Raw genomic sequence first — 15,276 nt, forward strand, 5'->3', positions numbered from 1 at the left:
CGTACGTACAGTCCTGCTCAAAAATTTAAGACCACTTTAAAATCTTTAAAAAGAAACCTTATTTTTAAGAATAGATTTTAAACTCTTCTCACTTAAGCTTACCAATACTACAACCTAAAAAGTTATAGAAAAAAAAAAGGTACATTCCAAACATTTAATTCAGAAATGAGGCATTTTACACTTGATCAATATTTGATTACATATGATTTATAAAGGGCAAAATGTGTGTGTATGTGTTTGTATGTCTGCCAAAACTTTTGACAGAGGCAACAGATCCTGACGAAACTGGTATTGTTTTAAACCTCAGTCCTTCGGACGACAAATATTAAAAAAATTGGCCAAAAACATTAATTCCTTCTTTATTAACTGGGCAGTTTTCTGCAGAGAGGCGTCGGATTTTTTGATGCCATTACTACAAGTCATATTTTCTTTTCGATTGACTATGCTTAATTTGAACGCTTTCGACTTCTGGTCGCGTCATGGAGCATCAGTAAGACGTCAGATTTTCTTTCACTTTCTTTTCTGCCTTTGCGTCATGGGTTCGAGTCTGCCTCCCTACTACCACTTTTTTTTTTTTTTAAAAACACCTTTCTCCACCCTGGCTGCCTACTGTTGTTTTGTCCCCCCCCCCCACTAATACCATTTTTTTTTTTTTTTTGACACCTTTCTCCACCCTGGCTACCTACTGTTGTTTTGCCCCCCGCCCCCACTAATACCTTTTTTTTTTTTTTTTTTTTTGACATCTTTCTCCACCCTGGCTGCTTACTGTTGTTTTGATCCCCCCCCCCCACTACTACCATTTTTTTTCTTTTTTTAACACCTTTCTCCACATAGGCTGCCGACTGTTGATATACAGAAGTATAAATTCTACAAAATTGTATGAAATGTGTAATGAAGTCAACAACCAAATTGATTAATGAGTTTTACCTCCACTGGTTTTGATGACTTCCAAAATTCTTTGGGGAATGCTAGAAATAAGCATTTCCATTAAGGTGTGAGGATGTTGCTCTATTTTTCTGAAGATGGCTTCACAAAATTCATTTTTTGTTTAATATTGTTTGCCATTTCTACAAACATTTCTTGTCGTCCATCTCTAAACATTTTCAATTGAGTTCTTGTTTTTTGAAATGTGATCACAAAAGTGCTTCGGCTACAGCTGACATATGTTCTTATATTTTGGTAATTTATTCTATTTAAAAATGACTGAGAGATTAATATCAAGAAGAAGAAACTGTTTTATTTCAGGACCAGTTTTTGTTGAATTTCCAATTGATGTCCTCTACCCTTATGAAATGGTAAAACGTGAAATGGGAATGAAGGATTCTGGGAAAGGATTATTCCAGAAGATTATTAACTGGTAAGTCAAACAAGAAAATGTTTTTTTATTTTTTATTTATTTATTTTTTTTTGACTACTGTTCTCATCTTGAGTGTTATTTATTTTTTTTTTTGTTCAATGTAACTTCCGACTTTCTTCAGAATGTATCTTGTCGAACTTAGAAATCTGTGCGTGAGAAGTATCTATAAAACCAGCACTGGCTTGCAGCGTTGCATCGATATGAGAGGGATTATAGAGATAAACAAAATAACAATTGCAGAATGTCCTTCGAGTGATTGTAGCAAAATATATCACTTCATTATTCAGACTACTGTTATCATTTTGAGTGTTCTTTTCACGTTTCAATCAATGTAACCTCCGGCATTCTTCACTTGTATCTTATCTAACTGGAATTTGTACAAAACTAGCAGTTCAGTCCGGCTGTGCTCAGAATCTATGTACTTTATGTGCATATATATATATATATACATATATATATATATATTTAGTAGAAATGGTAATTAATAAAAACTGAAGAAAGTGCTCAATACTGTTGTAGAGCAAATATGCGTTTTATTTTTTATTACTGTATCTTTCTGTTAAGTTACACTATTGTTTTAGCTACCCGGCCGTTTTTTTGGCCGTCTGTAGCTTCCTCAGACTTTTACAGAAACCTAAGTCTGAGGAAGCTACAGACGGCCATAAAAACGGCCGGGTAGTTGAAATAATAATGTAACTTAACAGAAAGATACAGTAATAAAAAATTATACGTGTGTATATATATATATATATATATATATATATATATATATAGTAATTTATAAAATATATATGGTGATTAAGCTACACTGAATATTCGGCGTTTCATCCACTCTAGGATTCCTCAGGCTTATGCGCGAATTCTGTGGTTGTTTATCGTTTTTATATGGTCCTCTTCTATTGAAGATTTAGTTAGCCAATCAGCTTTCTAGTATCCACCGCACCCCTTCATATCAGCCAATGGGCATGCATTTTATCGAACAAAGGATCTGTTTTAAAACTAGGTTAGTGGTTTAAGGCAGACATTTTTTTTTTTTTTGTGAGTATATATATAAATATACATATGTGTACATACATATATGCACATATATATATATATATATATATATATACATACATATATGTGTGATCGTTTATGTATATTCATGTTTATTTAATTTATTTATTTGTTTATTTTCTATTGTTTTTGTTAGTTTTAAAACTATTTTGTATCGCTATCCTAGAGTAAATTTTATTTTGTGAACACAGTTATTTGCTATTTCTCTTCTACAGTTTAATAGATTTTGGGGTTCTTTAAAGTACAGGATAGCAAATTTTTCATGAAGGCATAATCTACATGGGTCGTATGCCTACACGTGGTAGCTTGTCTTATTATTTTCCATTCGACTACCGGCGAATGTCCACTTTCTTTGAGTTCCCAGTATTTATTCGCTAGTGTTGTTTTTATACGGTGTTTTTTATTGTTGAATGTACTTTTGTGGTCATAGTATCGGGTTTTGAAATCTAAGAAAGTCATGCCTACGTAATATTTCTTGTTATTCTGGTTTTCTTTCGCAAATATTGTTGCCTGATAAACTACGCTTTTTGTTAGACATTTATTTTGAACTGGGCAAAGTGTGCGGTGTCTACAGTTGCATTTATCTTGTTCATTATTAGTATTTTTATTTATAGTATGGTTGTTCTTGTCCGGGGTTGGTTTGTTGTTATTATTATTATTATTATTATTATTATTATTATTTCTGCTAGTGTTAGTTTTATTTTTGTCATGGTGTCTACTTTTTTTATTGTTTATTTTGTTGTTGTTTGCATTGTTTTTATTTAGTATTTTGTTATGTGCTTTAATTATCATCTCTAAATTTTCGCAACAACTGTAGGATAACTTTAAGGTATTTTTATTGAAGATTTTGTGTAAGGGGTTGGTTGCGGGAAAGTGTTTTTCAATAAGATCTAGAAATTTCTTGCCAAATTTTGTTTTTAACAGTTGATTGTATGGGGCCGTATACCAAATTATAGTTCTTTTTCTTCTATTTTTAATTTTATTATAGTTATTGGTGTTTTGTTGCTTATATTTGATATCGATATTTTTGTATCCACTATTTTTTAGGGCTGTTTCATAGATATTGGTTGACCTGTTAAATGCATTTTCATCGCTTGAGTTATTACTGAGTCTACTTACGATCAAGTTAGGAATGTGTTTTATAATTGATGGTGGGTGATTGGACTTGGTTTACGTAAATTGGAGTAGCGTTATCTTTTAAGTATGGTTCATATGTGTTTTTATCTAAGTTTAACGTGACGTCCAGGAAGTTTGTTATTTTTATGTTAGCTGATACGTCTGCTTTTAGGCCTAATTTTTTCATTTCCTTGTGTATGATTTTCTTAAAGTTTTCTCCTTTGACTTTGTTGGAGTTTTTTATTATAGCTAGTCCGTCATCTCTATATAGGCCGATGTCCGTAGTATCGAATATGCTTGTGAGGGTATATAGAATGAATAATCCCACAAGATCTGATGCCTCTGCAGAATCCTTGGCACCCATCGCCAAATCAAACAAATTTTTCATTTTAGTTTTTATCCATTGGTTATTGTTATTTATTAGAATTGATTTTCTACATTTTTTAATGATGTTGATTTCTTCTGAGGATATATCAGTGTATGCCTCGGCAAATTCTAGGGCAATGTTAAAAACTTCTTCGGATATCGAGGGATAAAAGTCTATGATGTCAAACTGTATGAACGTACATTTATCTTTGTTTTCTATATTTTTAAACCAGGTGATTGCTTCGGTGGTATTTGCCCACTGGTTTAGTTCTAGGTCTTGTTTGATTTGTTTGTTTACTCTAGAAAGTATTGTTTTGCTAATTCTACCTATTTCTGGTTTAGTGGGGTTTATTAGGCGGGTGCTGGGATTATTATTAAAGTCCCATTTGTGGTCTTTAAGCAGAATGTATGCCTCTCTAGGTTTCAATTTGCCAACTTTATCGCTAATTTTTAATTTATCGGTAATTTGTTTGTTTAGAAACATAAACAACTCTAATAAAATCTTTGTAAAAGCAGATAAAACCAAAAACTTTTATAAAATAGATAAGCAAGAATATAACAAACTAATCACAGAAAACATTACAAAAAACTACAAAAAACTAGACACAAATGAATGCGATTACATAGATATAATAAATACTGAAAGCAAGCAAATTACCGATAAATTAAAAATTTCCCAAATCTCAATATTCCTTATGTTAAATCTTGAGTCTATAGACTGAAAAATAACCAAGTAGTTTGGTAGGGAAATGTGCATACACAGACAGACACACGGAAAATTTCACTTTTATAGATATACTAGCATGGGTGCCCGGCGTTGCTCGGGTGTTTGGAGGTGTGTGTTGAGCAAAAAAAAAAATAAGTGTAGTAAGAAGGCAGGTTTGAACTCGTACCATGAAGGAGGAAAAGAACAGGGAAAAAAACGTGACGTCTTTGCTGTTACGACCACCGTCAGAACCGGAAGTGACGTAGTTTTAAATTAAGGCTAGACAATAGAAAAGAGGGGATGAATTTCAAAAATATTGGTGAAAAAGCGACCCCTCCCTGTAGAAAAGTGCCCAGTTGAGGGTGAAGAAATTAATGTTTTCAGCCAATTTTTCGGTATTTATCGTCTGAAGGTCGAGCTTCAAAAACGTACTGATCTTGCGAAAATCCATCGCCTCTGTCGAAAATTTTAGGCAGACTTGCAAACATACATACATACATACATTTATATATTGTTTTCAACCCAAACTGATTAAAAAGCTTGCTCTATCTCTGAATACCCTTTATGTAAAATTTCAAATGTTTAGACCAGAAATTGTCTGAGTAATTTAGTAGAGACCGCAAACGTCAAATTTTTAAAACTTTGACCCCTATTATGACCCCTTAACATTTATTGTTTTGAGTTCAAATCAAGTTAAGTTAGATCCATGTCCAAGGAACCTATATCTAAAATAACAATTGTTTTTTTTTTTTTTCCTTTTTTTTTTTACACAGTGATCACCACTTATCAAGGCCCAGAAGCCACTCTGAGATAAGGGTTATTGCAAGTACATTACGTTAGTGTGGAGATTTGATGAAGTGTTTAATTAAGGGGGTGGTTCATTAGGAATTTGTTAACATTGGACTTGAAGACATCCAAGTTGTAGTCCAGAGGGAAGCAGGCAGACGGAACAGAGTTCCACAGGCGTGCAGTTCTAAGAAAGAAGCTTTGTTCATGGAATCCGCGTTTTTATTTAGGCACAGATAAAGAGTGGGGGAAATTTTTCACAGTGGATTCAGCTAGACGGGTGTTTTTCGTGAAAGATTGACGAGGGGGAACCAGAGATTGGAGTTCAGACCAGCACCTGCCATGGAAATAACAATAAAACAAGGATAGGCTCGCAACGTCTCTTCTGTAGGAGAGAGGTTGCAGGGTAGAGAAAAGGGCATCCCCCACTAAGCCACAAAGTCTATTTTGTACTCTGTCAAGGCAGGATAGGCTGTTTTTAGCAGCTCCTGCCCAGATATGGCAACAGTATTCCATCCTTGGACGTACTTAGCTTTTATATAGATAGAGAATTGCATCAGTAGTGAGATATCTTCTGGAGCGGTAGAAGGATTCCACCATCTTTCCAGCGACCTTGGCAACAGACTTGATGTACGTGTTCCATTTCAGATCAGGAGTAAAGGTCAAACCCAGAAGCTTGTCAAAACACGAGGCCTCACCCAGACGAGAGCCATCCATCACAATTGATGCCAGATGGGGATCAGAGCGTTGATGATGTAAGGATAGGAGTTTGGTTTTGGATGCATTAAAGGTAACCAGCCACATCTTCCTCCACTGAACCATGCGCTCGAGATTAGAGGTGAGAGAATCAGAGAGAATTTTGTCATTTACAGCCTTTGATGTGTTTCCGTAGATGGTCGTGTCATCAGCATAGATGTCAACGAATGATTTAAGTATGTGTTTAGGGAGGTCATTGATGTAGGTCAGGAAGAGGGTTGTTTATACCTAAAATTAGCATAGGAGTTTAGTAAAGTTCTCAAAGTTTAAATCATTGAACTTTGACCCCTTAACAGCCAAATTTCTGACTGAAAATGGATTAGAAAGATTTTCCCAAATCTCATTACCCTGTGTATCAAATTTCGAGTCTGTAGACAGAAAATTGACAGTTATTGTGTAGGGAAATGTACACAGACACACACACATACACAGACAGACACTTTCACTTTTATAGATATACTAGCATTTCAGCTCGGTGTTGCCCGGGTGTTTGGAGGTGTATGTTGAGCCAAAAAAAAAAAAAAAAAGCGGTCAATTTTTTAAACTTCGACCCCTTTTTATGACCTCTTTAAATTTATTGTTTTGGGCTCAAATCAAGTTATTAAGTTAGATCCATGTCCAAGGAACCTATACCTAAAATTTCAAGTGTTTGGACCCAAAATTGTCAGAGGAGTTTGGTAGAGTTCTCAAAAGTTAAATTGCTGAACTTTGACTCCTTAACAGCCAAATTTCTGGCCGAAAACCGATCACAAAGACTTTTTCCAAAATCTCAGTACCCTGTATATCAAATTTCGAGTCTGTAGACTTAAAATTGACAGTTATTTCGTAGGGAAATGTACACACACACAGACACGTTCACTTTTATAGATATATAGATATATAGATTTAGCCTTCTTGAACAGTCCTAAATTGCCATTGTTAATGTGCCATTATTAATGTGCCATTTTTACCTATTTATTCACTTTTGCCATTTTGACTATTTCCATTTTTAATGCTGCTATTTTTACTGAGCAATAAATAAAACATCTGACCATTTATTAAATGAAAATAATTGTTTTAGTTTGTATCAAAGAATTAGAATTTTAAAATAGATTACAGCAAACATTTTTTGTACTTAATATGAAAATAAGTGACTTGAAAAAGTAAATTGCTTTCGAAAACATCACATTTCTGAATGTTTGAGATGAGGTTTGTTTATTTGTATTATTTGCATTTTTCGGACTACTCTTCTTGAGTGTTATTTGCGCAACATTTCAGTCGATTAGTTGATTATTAGATTTAAGAATCCAATAAAACATACCTTGTTTGCTTTAAATAGGATTCACACTGTAGAACTCAAACCAACCTCAACAAAATTTTAACATGTAAACATATTTTCATTCAACACACAGACACGAAAGAGATGTCTGCTTTTATTTACATTTTGAGACGAAGAGATAGAATACAAGTGATCACAATCATATATACAAACAAATGGAAGTAATTCTTCATGCGGTCCAAGAGAGACAACTCCAACAGATCACTGATTTTTAAGAGTAATCTCCAACCTTCTTCAGATGTGTCTTGTCGAACTTGGAGACTTTTCTGTTGAACTCGGGAATCTGCAAGGAATTTAGAATAGGACCCTTTATTTAAACCATGTAAGGTTTTTTTTTTTTTTTTTTTTTTTTTTACACAGTGATCACCACATATCAAGGCCCGGAAGCCACTCAGGGATAAGGGTTATTGCAAGTACATTACGTTAGTGTGGAGATTTGCTGAAGTGTTTACTTAAGGGGGCGGTTCATTAGGAATTTGTTAACGTTGGACTTGAAGACATCCAAGTTGTAGTCCGGTGGGAAGCAGGCAGACGGAACAGAGTAGCATGATCTCGTTCCGTCAGCTATGACCGGGTAGAAGTCTTAAATAATTTGTAATTGTAATTTTAGTGTTGCCTCTACTGAGGATTGAACCTTCAACAATTTTGTGATTGAAGCCTGCTGTTCCACATGCACCACCCTTCACAGTCCAGAATTAATCATCCTCCATCATAAGAATCATCCCCTCTTCAGTTTTTACCAGTCATCATGTTTTGTTGAAACGCATGTACAAAAAATTCAAAAAGCTTCTCTTTAAAATATGTTTTTGCTTTATTTATTTGGTTATTTGAAGCCTAAATTGTTCTACTAGTGTAACCATAAGAATCATCCTCTATTAATTTTCTTTTCAGTAAAAATGTCTTTTTTGTAAAAACATATGCACTTAAAATAAAAAGCTTCTGTTAAACATAACATCATTTATTATATGCGCCTGAATTTTGGAAATGAGATTTGATAATCTATATAATATTCTACTAGTTCCTTCCTTAGTTAGTTCATACGTTATCCTTTGAAAAAGAGCACATAACAATTTTTGAAGGTCAAACTGCTACAAAAAAAGGCTAAATTCATGAAATTTGGCCTTAAAAAAGCCAAACTGGTAATCCTGTGTTATGTAGTAGGTCGAACACAAGAAAATATTTGTTAGTTATTTATCTGTCTGTCGATCTATCTATCTATCTAGTTATCTATCTATTTCTGTATATATCCATCTCGATCTATCTACCTACCTACGTACCTATCTATCTACCTACCTACCTACCTACCTATCTATCTATCAATCTAACTGGAGAGATAAACAAGAGATGGATATGAAGAATGTCGATAAAAAACTGTCAAAATATAATAAAACCATATCATAGACAAGTTTAGCGGAAGCATCTGATCAGCTGACGGAAGTACGTGTAGGTCACATGGTTCTAGTCAACTGAAAAGAATAATTAGAGTTGGAATTTAGACGTTAAGAAGGGCGGACGGTTTAACAGATCGTTCGCCCTTCACCGGAGATGTAGCTGACGTGTCTTAGAATGGAGACCTAGAATCACCCACTCAAGCAAAGATATTTATTTTCCATTCTTCTGCGATTGACACCTGGAAAGTGAATAAAATCTATATAAAATACGACCAGCATTCTTTGAAGTGAATGCATATTCTTACAAACAGATTCCAGCTTCCCCTCCAAGAACAAGATGATTTCCATGTGAACCAAGATCAACGCTGCATGAAAATAAGATATATCCAAAATATCCTTGGCCTTTTGGTCAAGATCAAAGTGTAGTATCTGTTCTTCAGATGCTGCACTTCTATGTCTTGTTCTCTTTCGGTGGAGGAGAAATCCTTCACGACTGAGACAATTTTTATTTTTGTACCTTTTCTCTACATTCAAAAACGACCCTGGTGTCTAACTCTGTCTTGTGGGGAGGCATAGTAAATAGGGACACGTATACACATCAGAATGAACTCTTCTTCACAAGTCAAGGACATATCCCTGCATGGTGATATGGTACTCCATTACACACATATATCCTGTACAGTAATATGGTTCCCATTACACAACATACCCCTGGACAAGAATATGAGAGTGACTTCTCTTTGATGTGTCCTAATTTGTGTTGGTTCTATATTTAAAATACAAAGCGAAAATGTTTCTTTATAAACCTTTCTGTTAAAAAGAAAGAGTTTGTTTACCAAAATAATTATTATCAAAAGCACAAAAAAAATTTGCTTAATCGACAACTTTTCTTGAAAAGAAAATTTACAAAAAAAAAGTCTTATCTGTTTCATTTAGAACTTTTCTTTTGGACGGGGGGGAAAAAAAAAAAAGGAAAAAGTTAAATACAACTTACTTGTTTTGTTTTTTCCAGTAAAAACATTTATTTATTAAAAAAAATAAAACAAATTGTTACGGTAGGTCATTTAAAAAATTTTTTTTTTTGTTAATTTTTATTATATTTACATGTTTTATTATATTTACATTTTTATTATATTTACATTTTTATTATATTTAATTTTATTATATTTAATTTTATTATATTTAATTTTATTATATTTACATGTTTTATTATATTTATTATATTTTATCATATTTTAATTTTATTATATTTAATTTTATTATATTTACATTTTATTATATTTACATGTTTTATTATATTTATTATATTTTATTATATTTACATGTTTTATTATATTTATTATATTTTATTATATTTTAATTTTATTATATTTACATGTTTTATTATATTTATTATATTTTATTATATTTTAATTTTATTATATTTACATGTTTTATTATATTTATTATATTTTATTATATTTTAATTTTATTATATTTACATGTTTTATTATATTTATTATATTTTATTATATTTTAATTTTATTATATTTACATTTTTATTATATTTATTATATTTTATTATATTTAATTTTATTATATTTACATTTTTATTATATTTATTATATTTTATTATATTTAATTTTATTATATTTACATTTTTATTATATTTATTATATTTTATTATATTTACATGTTTTATTATATTTATTATATTTTATTATATTTACATGTTTTATTATATTTATTATATTTTATTATATTTTAATTTTATTATATTTACATGTTTATTATATTTATTATATTTTATTATATTTTAATTTTATTATATTTACATGTTTTATTATATTTATTATATTTTATTATATTTTAATTTTATTATATTTACATGTTTTATTATATTTATTATATTTTATTATATTTTAATTTTATTATATTTACATGTTTTATTATATTTATTATATTTTATTATATTTTAATTTTATTATATTTACATGTTTTATTATATTTATTATATTTTATTATATTTTAATTTTATTATATTTACATGTTTATTATATTTATTATATTTTATTATATTTTAATTTTATTATATTTACATGTTTTATTATATTTATTATATTTTATTATATTTTAATTTTATTATATTTACATGTTTTATTATATTTATTATATTTTATTATATTTTAATTTTATTATATTTACATGTTTTATTATATTTATTATATTTTATTATATTTTAATTTTATTATATTTACATGTTTTATTATATTTATTATATTTACATGTTTCCTCCAGTATTTTTTTGAGTAATGTTTGTTACGCTTTAATAATTAGTGACGCTCGGCAGTTGACATTATGTTCCGAACAAAGCCGATTGTACACTAAGTTACGTCTGATTCAAATTATGCATAATCATCATTTCTAAATTTTGGAGATGAGATTTGTTAGTTCGTATGTTATCCTTTGAAAAAGAGCAAATACAATTTTTGAAGGTCAAACTACTTCAAAAAAGGCTAAATTCACAAAATTTGGTCTTTAAAAAAGTCAAACTGGCAACTCTGGACAAGAATATGAGAGTGACTTTCCTTTTATGTAGCCTCGTTTGTATCAGTTCTATATTTAAAATACAATCGACACTATTTTTATAATAAACTTACATGTCTGAACTCCAATCTCTGGTCCCCCCCTCGCCAATCTTTCACGAAAAACACCCGTCTAGCTGAATCCACTGTGAAAAATTTCCCCCACTCTTTATCTGTGCCTAAATCAAAACGTGGATTCCCTGAACAAAGCTTCTTTCTTAGAACTGCACGCCTGTGGAACTCTGTTCCGTCTGCCTGCTTCCCACCTGACTACAACTTGGATGTCTTCAAATCCAACGTTAACAAATTCCTAATGAACCACCCTCTTAAGTAAACACTTCATTAAATCTCCACACTAACGTACTGTACTTGCAATAACCCTTATCCCTGAGTGGCTTCCGGGCCTTGATAAGTGGTGATCACCGTGTAAAAAAAACAAAAACAAACATTTGTTGCATGTTATTGCTTTTTCTGTCCAAAACCTAATTTTTTGTGCTACCAACTTTATTGAAATATATTTGTTGATTAAATATATTTCTCATTCTGTGCAATTTTCACAAGTCCTGCTATTTTGTATCATTTAGGCCATTCAAACTGCTGTTCTATTTCTTAAGTGTTATTTTTACTTTTTTTTTTTTTGTAATCTCCAACCTTCTTCAAGTGCCTTTTATCAAAGTCATAAATCTGCAATTTTAAATGGAACACTTCATTCAATCCATTGGAGTAGCATGCGTTCATTCTGTCAGCCAAAACAGGATAGATGACATAAGTAATTCATGTTAGATATTGGCAGGCAACCCCAGGAAGAAAAATCATTTGGCGATTTACACACACACACACACACACACACACACACACACACACACACACACACACACACACACACACACACATGGAAAGATGTGAAAAATATGGGATTTTCCACCATTGTCTAACAGAAAGCATAATTTGATCCAGAAATATGTGAGAGGATATCGGTCAAAGGTTAAAACAATAGACAAAAGAAATATTAAACAATCCAGTAAGAAAAGAATACTTTTATAAATAAAATCATCACAAAGAAAAAGTCACTCAGTTAGTGAAAAAGATCCAGGCTGTGTCACAATTACTTCACCATCTGACATCCAATACGACCCCCCCACCCCCCACCTTACACGCCTTTCAGAAACGTCAAAACACAAAGTAATAATCTATAATCAAAATATCAGGCTATGTATAAGAAGAATCTAGATAATCCAGCAAATTATTTTCTTGATTCGACTGTTTGGAGGCTGGTAGTTAGTAATCGGGTGTTGTTGTAGAAAATTTAGGCAACCGCAAGTTGTTTATATGCGTTTCTTGTGTTTCTTTTCTAGGTATTTGCAGAATCATCTGAACAATTTATTTTCAGGAGCTTTTGAAGAGAGAGATACAAGTCCTCTCCAAGTGAACATTCCGTTACCAACTAGTGCTCAAGGTCTGTACTATTTTAATATTACTTTAATACTACTTCAATACTCTAATGCTTTTATTTTGTTGATTGATCCAGCATTACTGGGGTGGCATATTTTTGTTGATTGATCCAGCATTACCAGGGTGGCATATTTCTAGAATTTAGATATTATATTTATTTACTTATTTGTGGACTGTTATCCTCATCTTCATAGTTGTTGTTTCATCCGAATTGTTATGGACTTCCACCTCTTGTAATAAATAATTTTACCAAGAATTCTTCATAAGTTTTGGTTTCAGTTTTGATTATGACTGATGGCACATAAGTCATCTAATTTTTTTATAAATGATTTTACTAAGAATTTTTCATAAGTTTTGGTTTTGGTTTCGATTATAGCTGATAGCACTCCAGTAATCTTTTTTTTATAAATAATTTTATTAAGAATTCTTCACAAGTTTTGGTTTCAGTTTCGATTATAGCTGATAGCAATCCAGTAATCTTTTTTTTATAAATAATTTTATCAAGAATTTTTCATAAGTTTTGGTTTAGGTTTCGATTGTAGCTGGAGGAACTCTGGTTAAATATATATATATATATATATATATATATATATATATATATATAAGTTATAAAATATATATGGATGGTGATTAAGCTATACAGAATATTCTGAGTTTCATCCACGCTAAGATTCATCAGGCTTATGCAAGAATTGTAAGCCTGATGAATCCTAGCGTGGATGAAACGCGGAATATTCTATGTAGGCTGATCACCATATATAACTTACTACCTAGCTCTACCTGCGTATTGAGCACTGTTGAAGTAAATACTTAAAGTTTACGCATATATTTATACTTTTGTATATTAATTTATGTGATTAAATGAAGTAGTTATATATATATATGTCTTATTTCTTATTACCGTATCTTTCTGTTAAGTTACATTATTGTTTCGGCTACACGGCCGTTTTTTTGGCCGTCTGTAGCGTCCTCAGACTTTTACAGAAAAAAAATAAAATGCATATTTGCTCTACAACAGTATTGAGCACTTTCTTCAATTTTTATTAATTACCATCTCCACTATATATATATATATATGTATTTTTTAATACATTTTAGTTTCAGTTTCAGCTAATGCAGTCATATTTTTTTATTTTTAAATCGCAACTTTATAATATATAAAAATCGATAGAACATTAACTCTATTATAATATATCCGAAATCTACAAGAATTAGAATATCATATTTATGCATACTTTATGACCAGGCTACGCCGGGTGTCTCTGCTAGCTTAGATAAATACTTTTGCAGTTTTAACAAAAGAGCTACAATAATATCAGAGCGTTTCCATTTACACTGAACATCTACAGAATGCCAACGTCAATATATTTAATATGAATGGGTCCCCTGTGGAATTTCCACAGGTCCTGCTAGTTTTCTATCATGTTATATATATATATTTTTTTATGTGTATCATATATTTTTCAATCATTTAAATTTCTCTATTCTTTTATTTCAGTTCAGAAATGTGTAGAATTGTTGTCTAAAGCCAAAAAACCTGTGTTCCTCCTTGGCAGTCAGGTGACCTTGCCTCCAATTCCAGCTGAAAATCTCCGTACTGCCCTTGAGGTAATTCACTTATTTCTGTTCACATTAAATTTTTTTTTATTTGTATTCAATGCTTCAATATAATCACTCCTCCATGAAATATGTCGCTTATTATTTTTTGATATTTAATAAAGCAAATGAATGGAACGTGACCATGTTGTAGCCCTCAGGGAAGCAATTTCATGATGTGTTCCACCGATGAGAAGCCATAATAATAAATTTAGATAAAAATGCCACTGGAAAAAATAGCCAGATAAAAAAAAAAAATGTAAAAATGGTGTTAATGGGAGGCCATTGATTGATAAAGAATTAATAGTTCGCATAATGAAAATTTAATAAGTTATTTTAGAGGATGGCTCTTTAAGAACTTGTTTATGTTGGACTTGAAAACGGCCATGTTATAGTCATCTGTAAAGAAGCTCCGTAGTATTGTGTTTCACAGATGAGCAGTTTTAGGGGAAAAGAAATCTACTCATGGAATTTTTGCTTAGATTTAGAGACAGATAAAAGAGTAACGGAAATTGCTGTTAACAAGTACACATTCTTTGCAGGCGCAGTAAATAATAAAAAAAAAATGAAGAAAAAAAAAATGGTATAAATCTCAAATATAATTGAAAATCTTACAATGGGTTTATCTTGGATACAATACATAAAGAGGAAATATTAAGAGGTTTGTCAAATTAAACAGAAATTTGTATCTACATTTAAAAGTAGATGAGGATTGTTAAATCATTACCTATCCCCACCCCCCCCTCTCCAAAAATATGGAATTCTATTTCTATAGATGATTTCAGAATTGGAATCGGTAATTCAAAACAGAA

At 31.2% G+C, this 15,276-nt stretch overlaps 1 protein-coding gene across 1 annotated transcript in view; it reads left to right on the forward strand.

The window, feature by feature from the left end:
- The window catches only part of LOC145259199 (2-hydroxyacyl-CoA lyase 2-like), a 110,766-nt gene that overhangs the window by 47,373 nt on the left and 48,117 nt on the right, over positions 1-15,276 (forward strand). The window contains exons 7-9 of the mRNA XM_080117028.1: positions 1,246-1,357; positions 12,772-12,872; positions 14,367-14,476. Of these exons, the coding sequence (XP_079973154.1) occupies positions 1,246-1,357; positions 12,772-12,872; positions 14,367-14,476 (323 nt within the window). The remainder of the gene's footprint in view (positions 1-1,245; positions 1,358-12,771; positions 12,873-14,366; positions 14,477-15,276) is intronic.

Source organism: Euprymna scolopes, chromosome 34, assembly GCF_053919585.1.
Source record: "Euprymna scolopes isolate OS-2025 chromosome 34, ASM5391958v1, whole genome shotgun sequence".
NCBI lineage: Eukaryota > Metazoa > Mollusca > Cephalopoda > Sepiida > Sepiolidae > Euprymna > Euprymna scolopes.